The sequence below is a fragment of the Aegilops tauschii genome, chromosome 2 (genome assembly GCF_002575655.3).
Source record: "Aegilops tauschii subsp. strangulata cultivar AL8/78 chromosome 2, Aet v6.0, whole genome shotgun sequence".
NCBI classification, from domain to species: Eukaryota; Viridiplantae; Streptophyta; class Magnoliopsida; order Poales; family Poaceae; genus Aegilops; species Aegilops tauschii.
In genome coordinates, this window is record NC_053036.3 from 96,857,205 (window position 1) to 96,871,323 (window position 14,119).

Consider the following 14,119-nt stretch of genomic DNA (forward strand, 5'->3'; position numbering starts at 1 on the left):
AGACATAGATTTCTCAAATCACACGGTGGATGACAACTAGCGAGCTAGCCAGTTCATCAACACGAGACTTCAACAAGCGGCAGTCTTGTGCATTAAACAATCTAAACATATTTCATTTAAGCAAATACACATATGCTTGGGTCACAAGACAGAAATTTCGGAAATAACAAATCGAATGGATCCATGCGCTTGAATGCAAGTTTGCACCGCACACACAAAGAAAGAAGGTGAAAAAGAAAGGAGAGAAGAGAAACACAAATGCTCAATCAAGCCACGGTTCATGCCATTTCCTTTCCTTTCCACATGCGTTGCGTGGCCCTAGCGGTTTCGAGAAACCTGTCGTAGCGCCGCACCCACCAGCTAGGGCTGAGCCTTGCCGAAACACAACGCTACGCTCACGCACACGGCCCCCCTACCCCTCTCCCCCCCTCCCTCCCTCCCTCCCTCGCGGTACGGCCACGCGCCGGGGGGGCTGGACTGGATTGCGGCGCCGCGTTCGCAATCGCATCGCATCGCATCCATCCCCCGGACCTGGAGGAAATCGCTGAGCAGCCATCACCACCACAAGCGCCGCGCACTCTCTCCGCCCCCCTCCCTCTCCCCCCTCCATCTCCCACCCCCACTCGCGGGAGCGCAGACCCTCCCTCGCTCGTGGGGGCGACGGGGAATCCGCAGTAGACAGGACAAAGATCGGAATTAGCCACGCACCGAGGAGGAAGGAAAGCAGACCCGGGGCAAAAACCCATTTTTTTTTCTCTCCCTTCCGTTCTTCCTCCCGTCCGTCCGCCCTCACCGGTCCCGTCCTCGTTCTTGCGTGCGCCGGCCGTGAGATTGGTGGATGGTAATGCCAACCCCCTGGCGAGTTCTTGCGTCTGGGTGTGCCAATCCGCAGTAGACACTTTTTTCATTTTTACCTTTTTTCGTGTTCGTCTTCTATCTATCCATCCATCTTGGCCGGTAACGGAAGAACTGAATCGGAACTAAAACTTGAAATAACCAATCTCCGTCCGTCGCCGCCGCACGGGGAGGAAGGAGTGGGTTTTGATTGGGGGCTGGTGGGTCGGAGCCCGATCGATCGGCGGGCGGCGATGGCGCCGCATCCCAGGGACTACTGGGTCAACTTCTTCCGGGGAGGCGGCGAGGACATCCTCAACGCCATCGAGGGGGCCATCGACGTCGCCGCGTCCGAGCAGCCCGCCGCCCTCCGCGCCAGGCGCGACGCCATAGCCGAGCGCCTCTACACGGCGCTCCTCCTCGTGTCCTCCGGCGCGCCGACCACGGCGGCGGGGGCCGCGGCGGCAGCGGCGCGTCCCCCGGCGGGGGCGCCCGCCGCTGAGCCGCAGGCGCAGGAGCAGCAGCAGCAGCAGCTCCTCCCCGAGGGCGCCGCCAGCGTCCCCAGCCTCTGCAGCTCCGACCGCGCCGAGGCCATTACCGACGACGGAGCGCCCCGCCACGACGACGACTCCGTCGCCGCCGAGGCCGAGAAAATCAAGGCCGTCCTCGTCAACTACCAGGAAAAGGTCACGCTCATCCCCCTTGTTCTCCACGCCGCTGCCGCCGTCCGTGCCGCTGGTTGTTGGCTGGTAAGTCGTAACCGCCCGTGCTGAATCTGTTCTGCCGTGCTGTTTCAGTCGGAGGCGGCGTTGCTCGATCTGCTCCGGCGGCTGCAGCAGCTGGAGTTCACGGTGCACACCTTGAAGGTGAGAGACACGACATCCACAGGAGCTCCGTTGATCGATTTGCCATGCTTATTTCGTTCTTTGTATTGGCTGGTGCTCACGCGGATTCGTCCTCATAGGTCACTGCGATTGGGAAGACCGTGGGCACCCTCCGGAAGCACAACTCCAAGCAGATTCGGCACCTCGTACGGTTGCTCATCGGGTATGCATCTCCATGTTTTTCTTCGTCCAAACCATTTCTAGAAAATTATTTTCTACATTACTTATGTATTTCCTTTAGCTATCGATACCCATTTTTATTGTAGTAACATTCCTTGGCATGTTTCGTGTGAATCGCAGGGGTTGGAAGAGTATAGTTGACGAGTGGATGAGCAATGGAGGCAGCGGAGACGCCATTGTTGGTAAGTAGCGATCAAAATAGTTCATCATATTTCAAGTTTTTACTTAAGTAATGCTTGCCTTGTAGGCTTGTACTATAAGCTAATTATGTGCTACTTCATTAGCTGATTAATTGTTCTCTTCTGCAAACAATTCGCAGATCACACCCCTCAGTCCATGCATCCGTCCAGTCTGGAGCAGGAAGACCGAGGAATGTCATCACCTTCCGTGGACGAGGGGGCACTCTTCGCCACACCGAGTACTTCCATCCGGCTCTCAGAGGTAATTGAATTTACCTAGAAATTAACGGCTCTGCAGTTTTATGGGGTCCATAGTATGATCTGACACAATTCCATCTGGAATTTCTCTCAGGACAACCAGGGCTCTAGGATGTTTGATGGAATGGATGATGCTGGAAGTGAGCGACATCTTAACCCTCTTTGATCCATTCTGTGATTGTTCTTTGCCAGGGACTAGCGTTTGACATGTTGATTGTTTTGTGAATTATTATCACTAGATACAAGGAACAGTGTACAGCGGCATCCGGGAAGCCAAGAACCAATTAGAAGGCCGCCGCAGCCAGTGGCCCAGCAGTATGACCCTGACCAGAGCTGGAGGCAAGAACAATCTGCAGCAAGGCAATCCCGGCCGCAAGAACTGGCCAATGGGCAAACGAGAGAGCAATTCATTGCGGCCATGCTGACGAAGCCCTCAAGTGCTGAGTCGGGTCGTGGGAGACCTCAAGTGAGGCCTAAGCAGCAGCAAGGTGCCTCGCCCGCCCAAGGCAGACCGCAACCGGTGCCATCTGATGTGAGCATATTGCACTTTGAACAAAATCTTTGTGCCTGTCTTACTTGTACTAATCCTAAATTATGTGTCCGCCCTGCAGAAACCGGCGGGCAATCCTGATGCGAACTCGCTTCGAGCGAAGCTAGATCTCGCAAAGAATGCAAAGTTGGAACTGGCAACTAACTCCAAGCTAGAGATGACAAAGCGAAAGCTTCAGGAAGGGTACCAAGAATTCGATAACGGTATGTGTTTGACCATGAAATTTTGGGCTTTCCTGTTATTACCTGTGGCCACATCACTTCATTCCTGGCTGTAAATCATGGCTTGAAGTGGTCTGGTTGCCTCTTAGCTTAGACTATAATATACCACAGTTAAGTAAATAGTATTAATTTTGCCAAAGAATATAACAGTGAACTTCACTGCTTCTGCTCTATATGTGATTTGAGTAATGATGTCAAACTTTTGATTGTCATTGCAGCAAAGAAGCAGAGGACTGTACAGATGGTGGATCCGCAAGACATCCGGAAGCAAGGGAACCGGGCTTGGCAGCCAAATGCCAAGCCGAGGAACAACAGCAACAGCAGCAACACCAACAACAACCGGAATTGGCCGTCGAAATGAGCTGCCAATTCCATTCATCCACCATTAGAAAAAAAAATACCTTGGTTTCATTTCCGCCCTCGGTCGGCGGGCGGCATAAGTTGTTTAGTCGAGCCCAGCCCAGCCCGGTACATAACATCAGCAATAAGGCTTCCCTGCCGTCCTTGCGAAACTGTGTCGTGTCTGACTTTTTTTTGCCCTTGATGATGATGGCTGGCTCACCATTATAGTGTCCGTCAAAACCTGTAAAGATGAGACGAGTCTGTTGTGGTACTAACTGATGGTGTTTTTTGCTTCCTCGGACGGAACGCAAACGGTTCATCAGAGTTGCCGGATGGCATGATCGTGTCCTCTGCCTGCCTTGTCGCAGTTGCGGTGGCCCTGCTTCGCCTTTCAGGCTGAGAGGCCTTTTGGGGTGCGGTACTAGTATGTGCGTCTTTTCGCTGAATTCAGAGTGGCTTGTCCCTACTGGAGCTGAGTGGTTTCACTCTTGGCAAGACTGCCACCACAAAGTTTCTTCTACGACTAAAATGTGAAATGTGCATGGCTAGCAGGGATTTTAACAACGCAATTTACTTCCAAAACCGCCATTTTGACAGATTTATTCCAATTTTTATGTTTGAAATGATGACTTGATGAGCAAATTGTTTCAAGGTTTGTCCCATTTGGTAGGACACCCACCCACCGGCATTCTTGACCAACATAGTAGGTGCCCTTTTTCAAATGGGCAAAAGGATCATTCCATGCAGCCATGTTTGGTCCAGAATGAGATGAGTGACCTACAAGTGTTGAACGGAATCGGTCAGTTGCCAAGCCAGGCCAGCTTTGTGTGAACACCCTAAACCACGGGGCCGCCGCTTTGAATTTTGGAGGCCGTTCCTTGTTATATTTTTGATTAAAAAAAAAACAACAGCCAAGCACAAGCGCACAAACAGGGTCGACGATCATTCACTGCCCATGAATGGTTCGTGCTCTGGCCTTCAGCCCGGAGCCGTGGCGCCTCCCGCATGAACGAGAATGACCTGCGAGTGGCAGCAGACGTGCCACTGACTCATGGGGCCCGGAGGATCGGCGGCTGCGTGGCCCCTGCTTCCCAGCGTGACCGCCGCCCGGTCGTCCCGTGCCACGTCGGGTGCCCCGCCAATGGGCCGTTTAAATATGGAGGGAAAGGAAAGCATTGGCCCCTCCCAAGTCGGGACTAGTACGCACTTGCGGCGCGCTCAGCCGGATCCTCTGCGGCCGAACACTCTGTGGAACTAGCTGAACCACCACACACATGACCTGAGATTCTTCTTTCTGTCTTTTTTTTTCTTTTAGTCTCGCCCGTGTTTTTTTTCCTTTCTTATATTGTCAAAAAGGTGGAAACTTTGCAGCCGTCCATGCTGTATAAAAATCACTAGTCAAATCTCCGGTGCGTGACGGCGCTCTGTTATGCAGGATGCACCTTGCTCTTTTTTTTCACGAGGACAGCTTGCTCTTGACAGTGGCCGCGGGTGTGTTTCGTCGCGTACCCTTTCGAAAACATCTACACTACTGATGCTGGTATACTAACAGGCACGTACAGTATTATTCTAGTCTTGGATTGTCGGGAGAAAAAACACAATTTATTAGTGATCTTAAGAACGCACTTGCGCCGCCTAAACACGGGTACCCCTTTTGAATAACACGAGCACTACGCAATCAAGATTTGCGAGTCACCAAATTTATGTTTCGTGTATTGCAAGTTGTTGAGAAACCCATCCATCAGGTTGTACAATAAAATAGCGTCGGAGTTGTCAAGCTTGAAGCAACCTCCACAGTTTTCAATATAATCCGCAAGTAGAAAGTATACTTTGCGATTGATAAAGGTCCACATTGTGCATTATTTTCTCAGGCCACAGTGTTGCGGTCCATCCGAAAACGTCTACCATTATTATTACTGAGATGGCGGTAATATTATTTCAGTGTTTGGTAATGATATTGGGAGAGCAGGATATATTTTTATGAACTTGAAAATAGACTTTTCATCGTGTAAAAAGACGGTAGTATTCTGTTTTGAATGGCACGCGGACTACACACTCGTATTTTCAATCATGTGGTCACTGATTGAAACATGCTAGAGAAAGTCATATCTTGCACTCACTCCGATCCATATTAGTAATTAGTCGTATAATTTTAGTAAATTTTGGTACTCCCTCCGATTAATATTAATTGCCGCTGATTTAGTAGAATATACTAAATCAACGACAAATAAATCTGATTTAGTATTATACTAAATCAGGGCAATTAATATTGATAGGAGGGAGTACCAAAATTTACTTTTTTTAGAAGGGGGGGGGGGGGGGGGGGCACCTGAGTATATTACGCAAAGTTGCCAATATGCCAGAGGAGTGGTCTAGTTTACAAGAAAAACCAGATCGAAAACCTTAACAAATTGACACGTTTATAAGGAAAACTGGGCCGAAAACCATACAAGTAACAAGGAAAAGGAAGATGAGTCGCGGTCCGTCGAAACATTGACGGTGGGCACGGATGCGTTCCGTCGCGTACACCGTCTCGCCGTGCACTTTCGAAAACGTCTACTGCTAGTGCTGCGGTGACGGTATTATTCTAGTTTTAAATTGTCGGGAGGAAAAACATAGTTAATGATCTTAAGAATGCACTTGCGCCGCCTAAAGAGGGGTTCCCCTTTTGAATAACACAAGCACTACACAATCAAGATTTTGTGAGTTGCCGAATTTATGTTCCGTATATGGCAAGCAAGTGAGAAACCCATCGAAAGGTTGTACAATAAAATAGCGCCGGAGTTGTCAAGCTTGAAGGAACCTCCAATTTTTTTTTTAGAAAGCAACCTCCACAATTCAATGTAATCCACAAGTAGAAAGTATAATTTGCTATTAATAAAGGCCCACATTGTACATTATTTTCCCAAGCCACGGGATTGCGGTCCATCTGAAAACGTCTACCATTACTATTACTGACATGTCGGTAATATTATTCTAGTGTTTTGTAATAATAATATTGGAAAGCAGGATATATTTTTATAAACTTGAAAATTGACTTTTCATCGTGCTAAGACTGTATAATATTACCGCCATAACTTTTGAGTGCCAAAATTTCAATCATGTGGTCACTCATTGGGTTTTGAGTGGCACACGGACTACACAATCACAATTTCAATCATGTGGTCACTGATTGGAACACGCTAAAGAAAGTCATAACTTGTACTCCCTTCGATCCATATTAATTGTCGCCGATTTTGTACAATTTTACACTTAATCAACGACAATTAATATGGATTAAAATAGCACCTAAATTCACCTTCTCTATCTCAAGCTGACCAGGTTCAACACTAAAATAGTACTCTACACCACTAGGGTTAAGCTGGAAGCAACCTCCGTAATTCATTTCAGTTTGCAAGTAGAATACACCCCCTATATTTTCTATTAAAAAGGTCCACATTCCACAATATTTTTTGAGGTCCAAGCAGCACCAATGACAAGACAACCGTGCCCGTGCGGTCCATCCAGAGCTAGCTATGCTCCTCCAACCGAATAATCATTGCACACATCGCAATCCAATGCAGCCCGATCTACCCCATTGATCTCATAGTTTACTCATCAGAGATCCAATCCCATTATGAAATTGTTTCCAAATTGTGCTGTGAAGCAAAACCGTGTCGTTTGTTCGGATCGGCGGTTTCGCGTCGAGATCAGCCGGGATTAATATACGGCAGCAGCGCGGGTCGTATAGATTGTCGCCGAGCCGCTGCTGAGCGGAACGGGGGCAGGGACGTCGGCAGAGGCGGGCCTGAAGGGGACACGTCGGCGACCGCGACGGCGAGGTGTTCTGCTTCTTGGGCCTGACGGGGACACAGACACGGACACGTACTCACTCCCCGCGGAGGCGGCCGGTGATCCTGTCGCGCGCCTCCCGCCGGCGACACCTCTGACAACCGTGTCCCTCTCTTTTTTGTCGGCTTAGCATGAGAGGACGATCAGTCTGCGAGCCGCACGTGACTGGCCAAGTTGATCTTGAGATTACTCATTTTGCGACTGCTAAATTCATCAGTTTTTTTTGAATCATCAATAACTTTTATTCCTCAAATGATGGCCAAATCGTTTATAATTTTTGAAAGAATAAAGTCAGGGGAAAAGGAGTCCCAAACTTCTGAAACTCTAGTACTAAAGCAATGTTTTGCTAAGCTATCAGCTACTAGGTTGGCTTCCCTACGGCAATGGACGAAACTAACAGATGAAAACTCCATAGCCAAGATTGTTGCTTCGATTATAACTGCAGCATCACCGCCCATGTATGCCTCTGGGTTTGAAGCCGCCTCAAGAGCATTCAGGCTATCTGATTCAATAACAATTTTGGTGCATCCAACGTTAGCAGCAAGAATAAGTCCAAACCTGATTGCATATATTTCTGCGGAATCTGCCGAAACGACATGAGACAGAATCCAGCTCGCCGCTGCGATGAAGGTCCCATGTTCATCTCTCGCCACGGCTCCATAGGCTCTGGCCATTGTATCAGCATGGAACGATGCATCCACGTTGATTTTCACTATACCCGAGTCAGGTTTCCTCCATATCTGGTCTAACTTTCGGGTTGGCTGGTTTGGTGAGTTTGCTCGAACAAAATTTGTAGCCAGTACCTTAATCGATAGGGCCGTTCTATCAAAAGTCTGTATGGTTTACCCCTTCACCGCTTGTCTCCACTGCCACGAAATGTACCACATTGCCACAAGTATGAGTTCTGCTGCCGGTATTTCATGTATCACAAAATCAGATTGTAGGAGGATCTCCAGAGTAATGGACCCCGAGCGATCTTGTACCACTGCCTTCTGTACTGTATCTGCCAGCTGAAGTTCATTCCACACTTCTGTGGCCCTTGAGCATGTGAAGATGCAGTGTTGTATATCTTCGAAACCAATTTTACAGAAGGGACATTGGGGGATTATAGGAATGTGTCTTCCAGTTAGAACACAGAAACATGGCAACACCCCCTTTAGAACCTTCCAACCAAAGTGCTTGATTTTCCCGGCGACGCAGAGCTGCCAAAGTTGTTTCCACACTAAGTTAATTCGAGAACCACCTGGAGTATCCCATCGACCAAACTGACGGCCGAACTGGTGGTTGAACTCTACGTGATAAGCAGATCGCACCGAAAAGGTGCCAGACCTTGTAAAGTGCCAAGCAACAAAATCTTCTACAACTTCAAGATGCAAAGGAATTTGTAAGATTCTTGCAACATCCACGGGTAAAAAATTGTCCCGAAGGAGCTCCACATCCCACCGACCCGTATGTGGATGTATAAGTTCTTCAACCTTAGACAGAATGGTTCCTCCCTTAGGTGTGATGATCCTTCTTGACTCACTAGAAGGAATCCAGGGATCATCCCATATGTTAATATGTGAGCCAGACCCTATCCGCCAAATACACCCTCGCTTGAAAGTCTGTATACCTGCAACAATGCTTTGCCAAGTGAATGATGAACCCTTTTTAGGCCCTGCCTTCAGAATATCACCATTTGGATAATACTTGGCACTCAGAACACGTGCACATAAAGAATCAGGATTTTGGAGAAGTCGCCAACACTGCTTTGCTAACATAGCAAGATTAAAGCTGTGAAGGTCCCTAAACCCCATGCCACCCTTCTTCTTTGGGACACATAATTTCCATCATGCAAACCGGTGCATTTTCTTTTTCTCCTCTCCATCTCCCCACCAAAAACCTGGGATTTCATCTGTTATTGACTTGCAAACCCCCTTGGGTAATTTGAAGACCGACATAGCATAAGAAGGGATTGCTTGTGCCACCGATTTCACCAAAATTTCTTTGCCTTGTACTGATAGTATCTTTTCCTTCCATCCTCAACCTTTGGCAAACTCTATCAACAAGGTGTTGGAAGCAATCGCTTCTGTCCACTCCTACCATAGTAGGGAGACCCAAGTACTTGTCAGTCAGTGCTTCCGTTAGGATATCCAGGATGCCACAAACACCTTCCCTGACCAACACTCCAGTATTAGGGCTAAAAAAATTACTGGATTTTGCATTACTAACCCGCTGCCCTGAGCTTGCACAATAAGTATCCAAAATCCTCTTCAAGGTATTTGCGTTTTGATCTGTTGCTTTCTTTAAAATAAGTGAGTCATCAGCGAAAAGAAGGTGTGAGATTGAGGGCGCATTTCTGCAAACCCTTAAACCTTCAGTTCCTCCAATGCTTCCTTCATGGGCCAGTAAACTGGATAAACCCTCAGAGCATAACAGAAATAGGTAAGGGGATAAAGGATCCCCCTGCCTAAGCCCCCTCGTGGGCATAAACTCATCCGTCTCTGTGTCATTAAACCTGATCCTGTAGCTTACAGACGAGACGCACTCCATAATCATATCCACCCAACTCGGATTAAAGCCCAGTTTCAACATCATTCTCTGTAAGAAGCCCCATTCAACTCGATCATACGCTTTGAGCATATCCAGCTTGACTGCACAAACACCATTTGATCCATGTGTCTTCTTTTTTATTGCATGAAAACACTCATAAGCCACTAGCACATTATCTGTAATTAATCTACCTGGAACGAATGCCGACTGATTTGGGGAGATTACCTCAGGCAAGATCATCTTGAGTCTGTTTGCTAGCATCTTAGAAATAATTTTGTAGACCACATTACATAAGCTAATGGGTCTAAACTGAGTTAGTACCTCCGGGCTGTCCACCTTTGGGATGAGCACAACATTTGTAGAATTCCACCCTTCAGGAATTTTTTTGTGAATGATCGCATCAAGGACTTCTTTTGTCAGCTCATCGCCTATAATATGCCAGAACCGTTTAAAGAAAACAGCATGTAATCCGTCCGGTCCAGGAGCCTTCATATCTCCTATTTGGAAGAGAGCTTTTTTAACATCCTCCTTCGTGAAACCATTAGTATCCTATTCATATCCTCAGTTACAACCTGCTTAACATAATGCACTAGTCCTTCATCGATCACACCTGCATCCGAGTTAAAAAGGTTCTGGAAGTAATAAAAAATAAGGGGCTTGAGGTTATCATTACCCTCAATCCAAGCATCATTATTATTTTTCAGTTTTTTGATCAGATTACGCCGCCTACGAGCTGAAGCAGATTGATTAAAAAACTTTGTGTTGCGATCTCCTCGGCGCAACCAGTTCACTCGCCCACGTTGTGCCCAATATATTTCTTCTTGCTCGAGCAGGTTCTCGATCAACACCATAAGGTCCTTCTGTTTTAGACTTGTCTCGGCCGTAAACGATGAGCGCATTAGATTTTCTAGCTCCTTCTGTGCCATTCGCAGGCGAGCACGTGGCCCTTTCAACACTTTGCGATCCCAAGCATGTAAGTCTCTATGAACTGCCGCAAGCTTTGAGCTGGCCAAGGGCACAACCCCTGAGTGACCGCTTTTTACCATGCTGTTTTAACTACTTCTTCCACTGTTTCCTCAGATAACCAACGGGCCTCAAACACACGTCTTGCCTGCTTCCTTGGGGTTGCCACGCCGGCCAAGTAGTCAGTGTCCAGACATATCGGTCTATGATCCGATTTCCCCATATCAAGTTTGCACAGTCCACACAAGGGGTGCATTTCCATCCATTCGGCATTAGAGACGGCCCGATCCAAACGTTCCCTCAGACCACCTCGGAACCATGTGAATTTATCGCCATGGTATCCTATGTCCTCCAAGGAATAATCAGACAACGCATCTTAGAAGGCTTGGAGTCTCGCCTGTTGCCGCGACGCTCCACCCTCCTTCTCTGAAGAGAGCAAAATCTCATTGAAGTCACCAATGGCAACCCATGGGAGGCTAGACTGAGCATGCAAGTCCCGTAGTAGGCGGTACGTATGGTCCTTATTATCCCAGCTGGGTTCCCCGTATATGCATGAGAGTCTCCACTCTCTTCCATCCTGTTCTTCAACCGTCACATCGATGACACTAAAGGTAGTAGTCCGGAGTAGATCCTCACCTCCTTCTTCCAGACTAGAAGCAATCCACCTTTTCTACCATCGAGACATGGCGCAACGATTTTGTAGTCCATGCCCATCCTTCTCATCAAATCTTCTGCCCTATCTTCATCTAAATGCGTCTCGGACAGAAAAAACGCATCCGGGTTATGCCGCCTCTGGATGTCCAGAAGCGAACGAACCGTCGGGGTCCCCAGGAGTCCCCGACAGTTCCAGCTTATAAGCTTCATTGCGTGAGGCGTTCCTCCTCGAACATCACTTCCGTCGACTGCGCAGACAAACTAAATCCAGAAAACCTACCGTATACAGACATATACGGAAGAACAGAAACCGATCACACCACCTTGCAAAGCAACGAGCTGTGCCGGGACAGAAAAACCAGCTATGCTAGAACATGTTGGGATGTCAAACTTTACTCTTCGCCTAGTCCTTCAAAACAGCCGAGAGAAACCAGACCACGGCTAACAACAGCCCACCTGACTCATCTCTTCTCCTCCTCTGGTCATGGCATTAAGCTAGCTTCCCAAGAGAGACCCATGATTCCCGTCGGGCAGACACATGATAGGCAGCCGCCGCCAGTGGCGGCGGCGGCGGTCAAAACCCTAGATCGCCTTCAGATTCGCCTTCGAGAGAAAAACGCTTCAATAGTGCTAAATTCATCAGTTAACGATGGTATCTGAGATGCACGGCGCTGCTAGGGAAAAAGACGGGTGAATATGTTTGATGTGTTGACGCATCCTTCTTGTTTGTACGGCTGTGGATGGAGGGGGGCGAGTGGCATCGTGGTCCACCCGAGTTAGTTGATCCGCCATCGCTCCAACGAATTGTGCCAAACGCATATGCCTCCTTGGGCGCTTTACACGTGTGAGAAACCCGGAACCCGGGTTTCGGTCGGGCGTGTCGACACCATGAACAAACGGATCAAAAGCAAAGCTCTTATCCTTTCTACTACACACACACGCGCGGTCTGTTCATCCGTCATGCAACGAACTGATGGAAGCTTATCAGTGCTACGTATGTTCGTCTGTGTTCTGTTAGTACGTGTAATAAGGTACACTAAGATCTTGACACGTCAAGGCATGGTTACGCCGGAGGGGAGAATGACTCGGGGTAAATTCCAAAGCATACAAGAGAAAATGGTGAAGAGAATTGTGCAATGGGGGGAGGGCTCTCAGGGAGGGAAAGAAGTGCTAATTAAGGCAGTCGCCCAAGCGCTTCCGACTTTTCTAATGGGCGTCTTTAAGCTCCCTGACGGCTTATGCGAGGATTTAACAAAAATGATACGCAACTTCTGGTGGGGGGCGGCACAGGGACAACGCCGTACTCATTGGGTGTCGTGGGATATTATGCTCAGGCCCAAGTCACATGGTGGCATCGGATTTCGGGACATGAAGCTTTTTAATCAAGCGTTGCTTGCCAAGCAGGCATGGAGGCTAATTGAGAACCCCCAAAGCTTATGTGCACAAGTGCTCAAGGTAAAGTACTACCCCAATGGGTTCCTGGTCGATACCATCTTCACCGGTAATGCCTCCTCAACATGGCAAGCAGTGGAGTATGGGCTGGAGCTATTAAAAAAAGGTATTATTTGGCGTATTGGTAATGGCTCGCAGGTCCGCATATGGCGAGATCCTTGGCTCCCTCGCGATCAGTCTCAACGGGCGATCACCCTGAAGCGTCGTTGTCGCCTAAAGTGGGTCTCTGAACTGCTCAACCTTGATGGTTCGTGGAATATAAATCTTCTCCGGCAGCATTTCTATCAGCCGGGCATTGATTTCATCCTTCAGATCAAGGCTTCAAGCAGATTAGACTCCGACTTCCTTGCTTGGCACCCGGACAAACGTGGCTGCTTTTCGGTACGTAGCGCCTACTACCTTGGTCTGCAGGAACAGATGGCAAAGCAGGACAACGGCGCCTCAAGCGGCCAGCCGGACGGACGACGTTCGGTGTGGAACCTGATATGGAAAAACGGGGCACCAGCCAAAGTACGTATCTTTGCATGGCAAGCTGCCCAAGAGGCCCTAGCTACACAAGCTACCAAGACGCACAGACACATTGAACTGGACTCAACATGCTTGCTGTGTGGCCAGGCAAAGGAGGATGTGCACCATGCTCTTGTCATATGTCCTCATGCAGCGGCGCTTTGGGAGGCTATGAGAGAGCATTGGGCACTACCGACCCCAGCCGACCTGCGCGACGCTGAGCCAGATTGGTTATTACGTCTGCTTGATAAACTGCCGGATGTACAGAAGCTTGCTTCCTTGACGATCATGTGGAGGATTTGGTATGCAAGAAATGAGATCACACATCATAAACCCCCAGTCCCGATCGAGGCCTCGCGCCGGTTCCTATCGAGTTATATCAATTCCCTACTTGCAATACAACAGCATCCCGAGGTGGACTTGACAAAGGGCAAGCAGGTGATCGATTACTCGGGAAGCATGTCAAAGAAAACACATGAAATAATAGCCACACCTCAATGGAAGGCCCCTGATGTGAACTATGCTAAACTGAATGTTGACGGTGCTTTTCTGAAGGAGGATGGTACAGCCGGGGCTGGGATGATTTTGCGTGATCATGAAGGCGCAGTCATCTTCGCCGCGACGCGGGTGCTCTTTAATTGTGGGAGTCCTCTAGAAGCGGAGATGGCAGCTATGGACGAGGGGCTTCGGCTTGCTCTCCATTGGTCCAGCTTGCCGTTGGTTGTTGAAACG

General features: G+C 48.6%; 1 protein-coding gene across 1 annotated transcript; it reads left to right on the plus strand.

Moving 5' to 3' along the window:
- The first annotated feature begins 452 nt into the window (after nt 1-452).
- On the plus strand, nt 453-3,767 carry LOC109752596 (probable mediator of RNA polymerase II transcription subunit 26b). The gene is made up of 9 exons (XM_020311495.4): nt 453-1,520; nt 1,632-1,700; nt 1,799-1,881; nt 2,019-2,080; nt 2,218-2,339; nt 2,430-2,475; nt 2,575-2,867; nt 2,947-3,088; nt 3,325-3,767. Exons 1-9 carry the CDS (start codon nt 1,089-1,091, stop codon nt 3,465-3,467), a joined length of 1,392 nt encoding a protein of 463 aa, XP_020167084.1. The 5' UTR covers nt 453-1,088; the 3' UTR covers nt 3,468-3,767.
- Nucleotides 3,768-14,119: the final 10,352 nt, after the last annotated feature.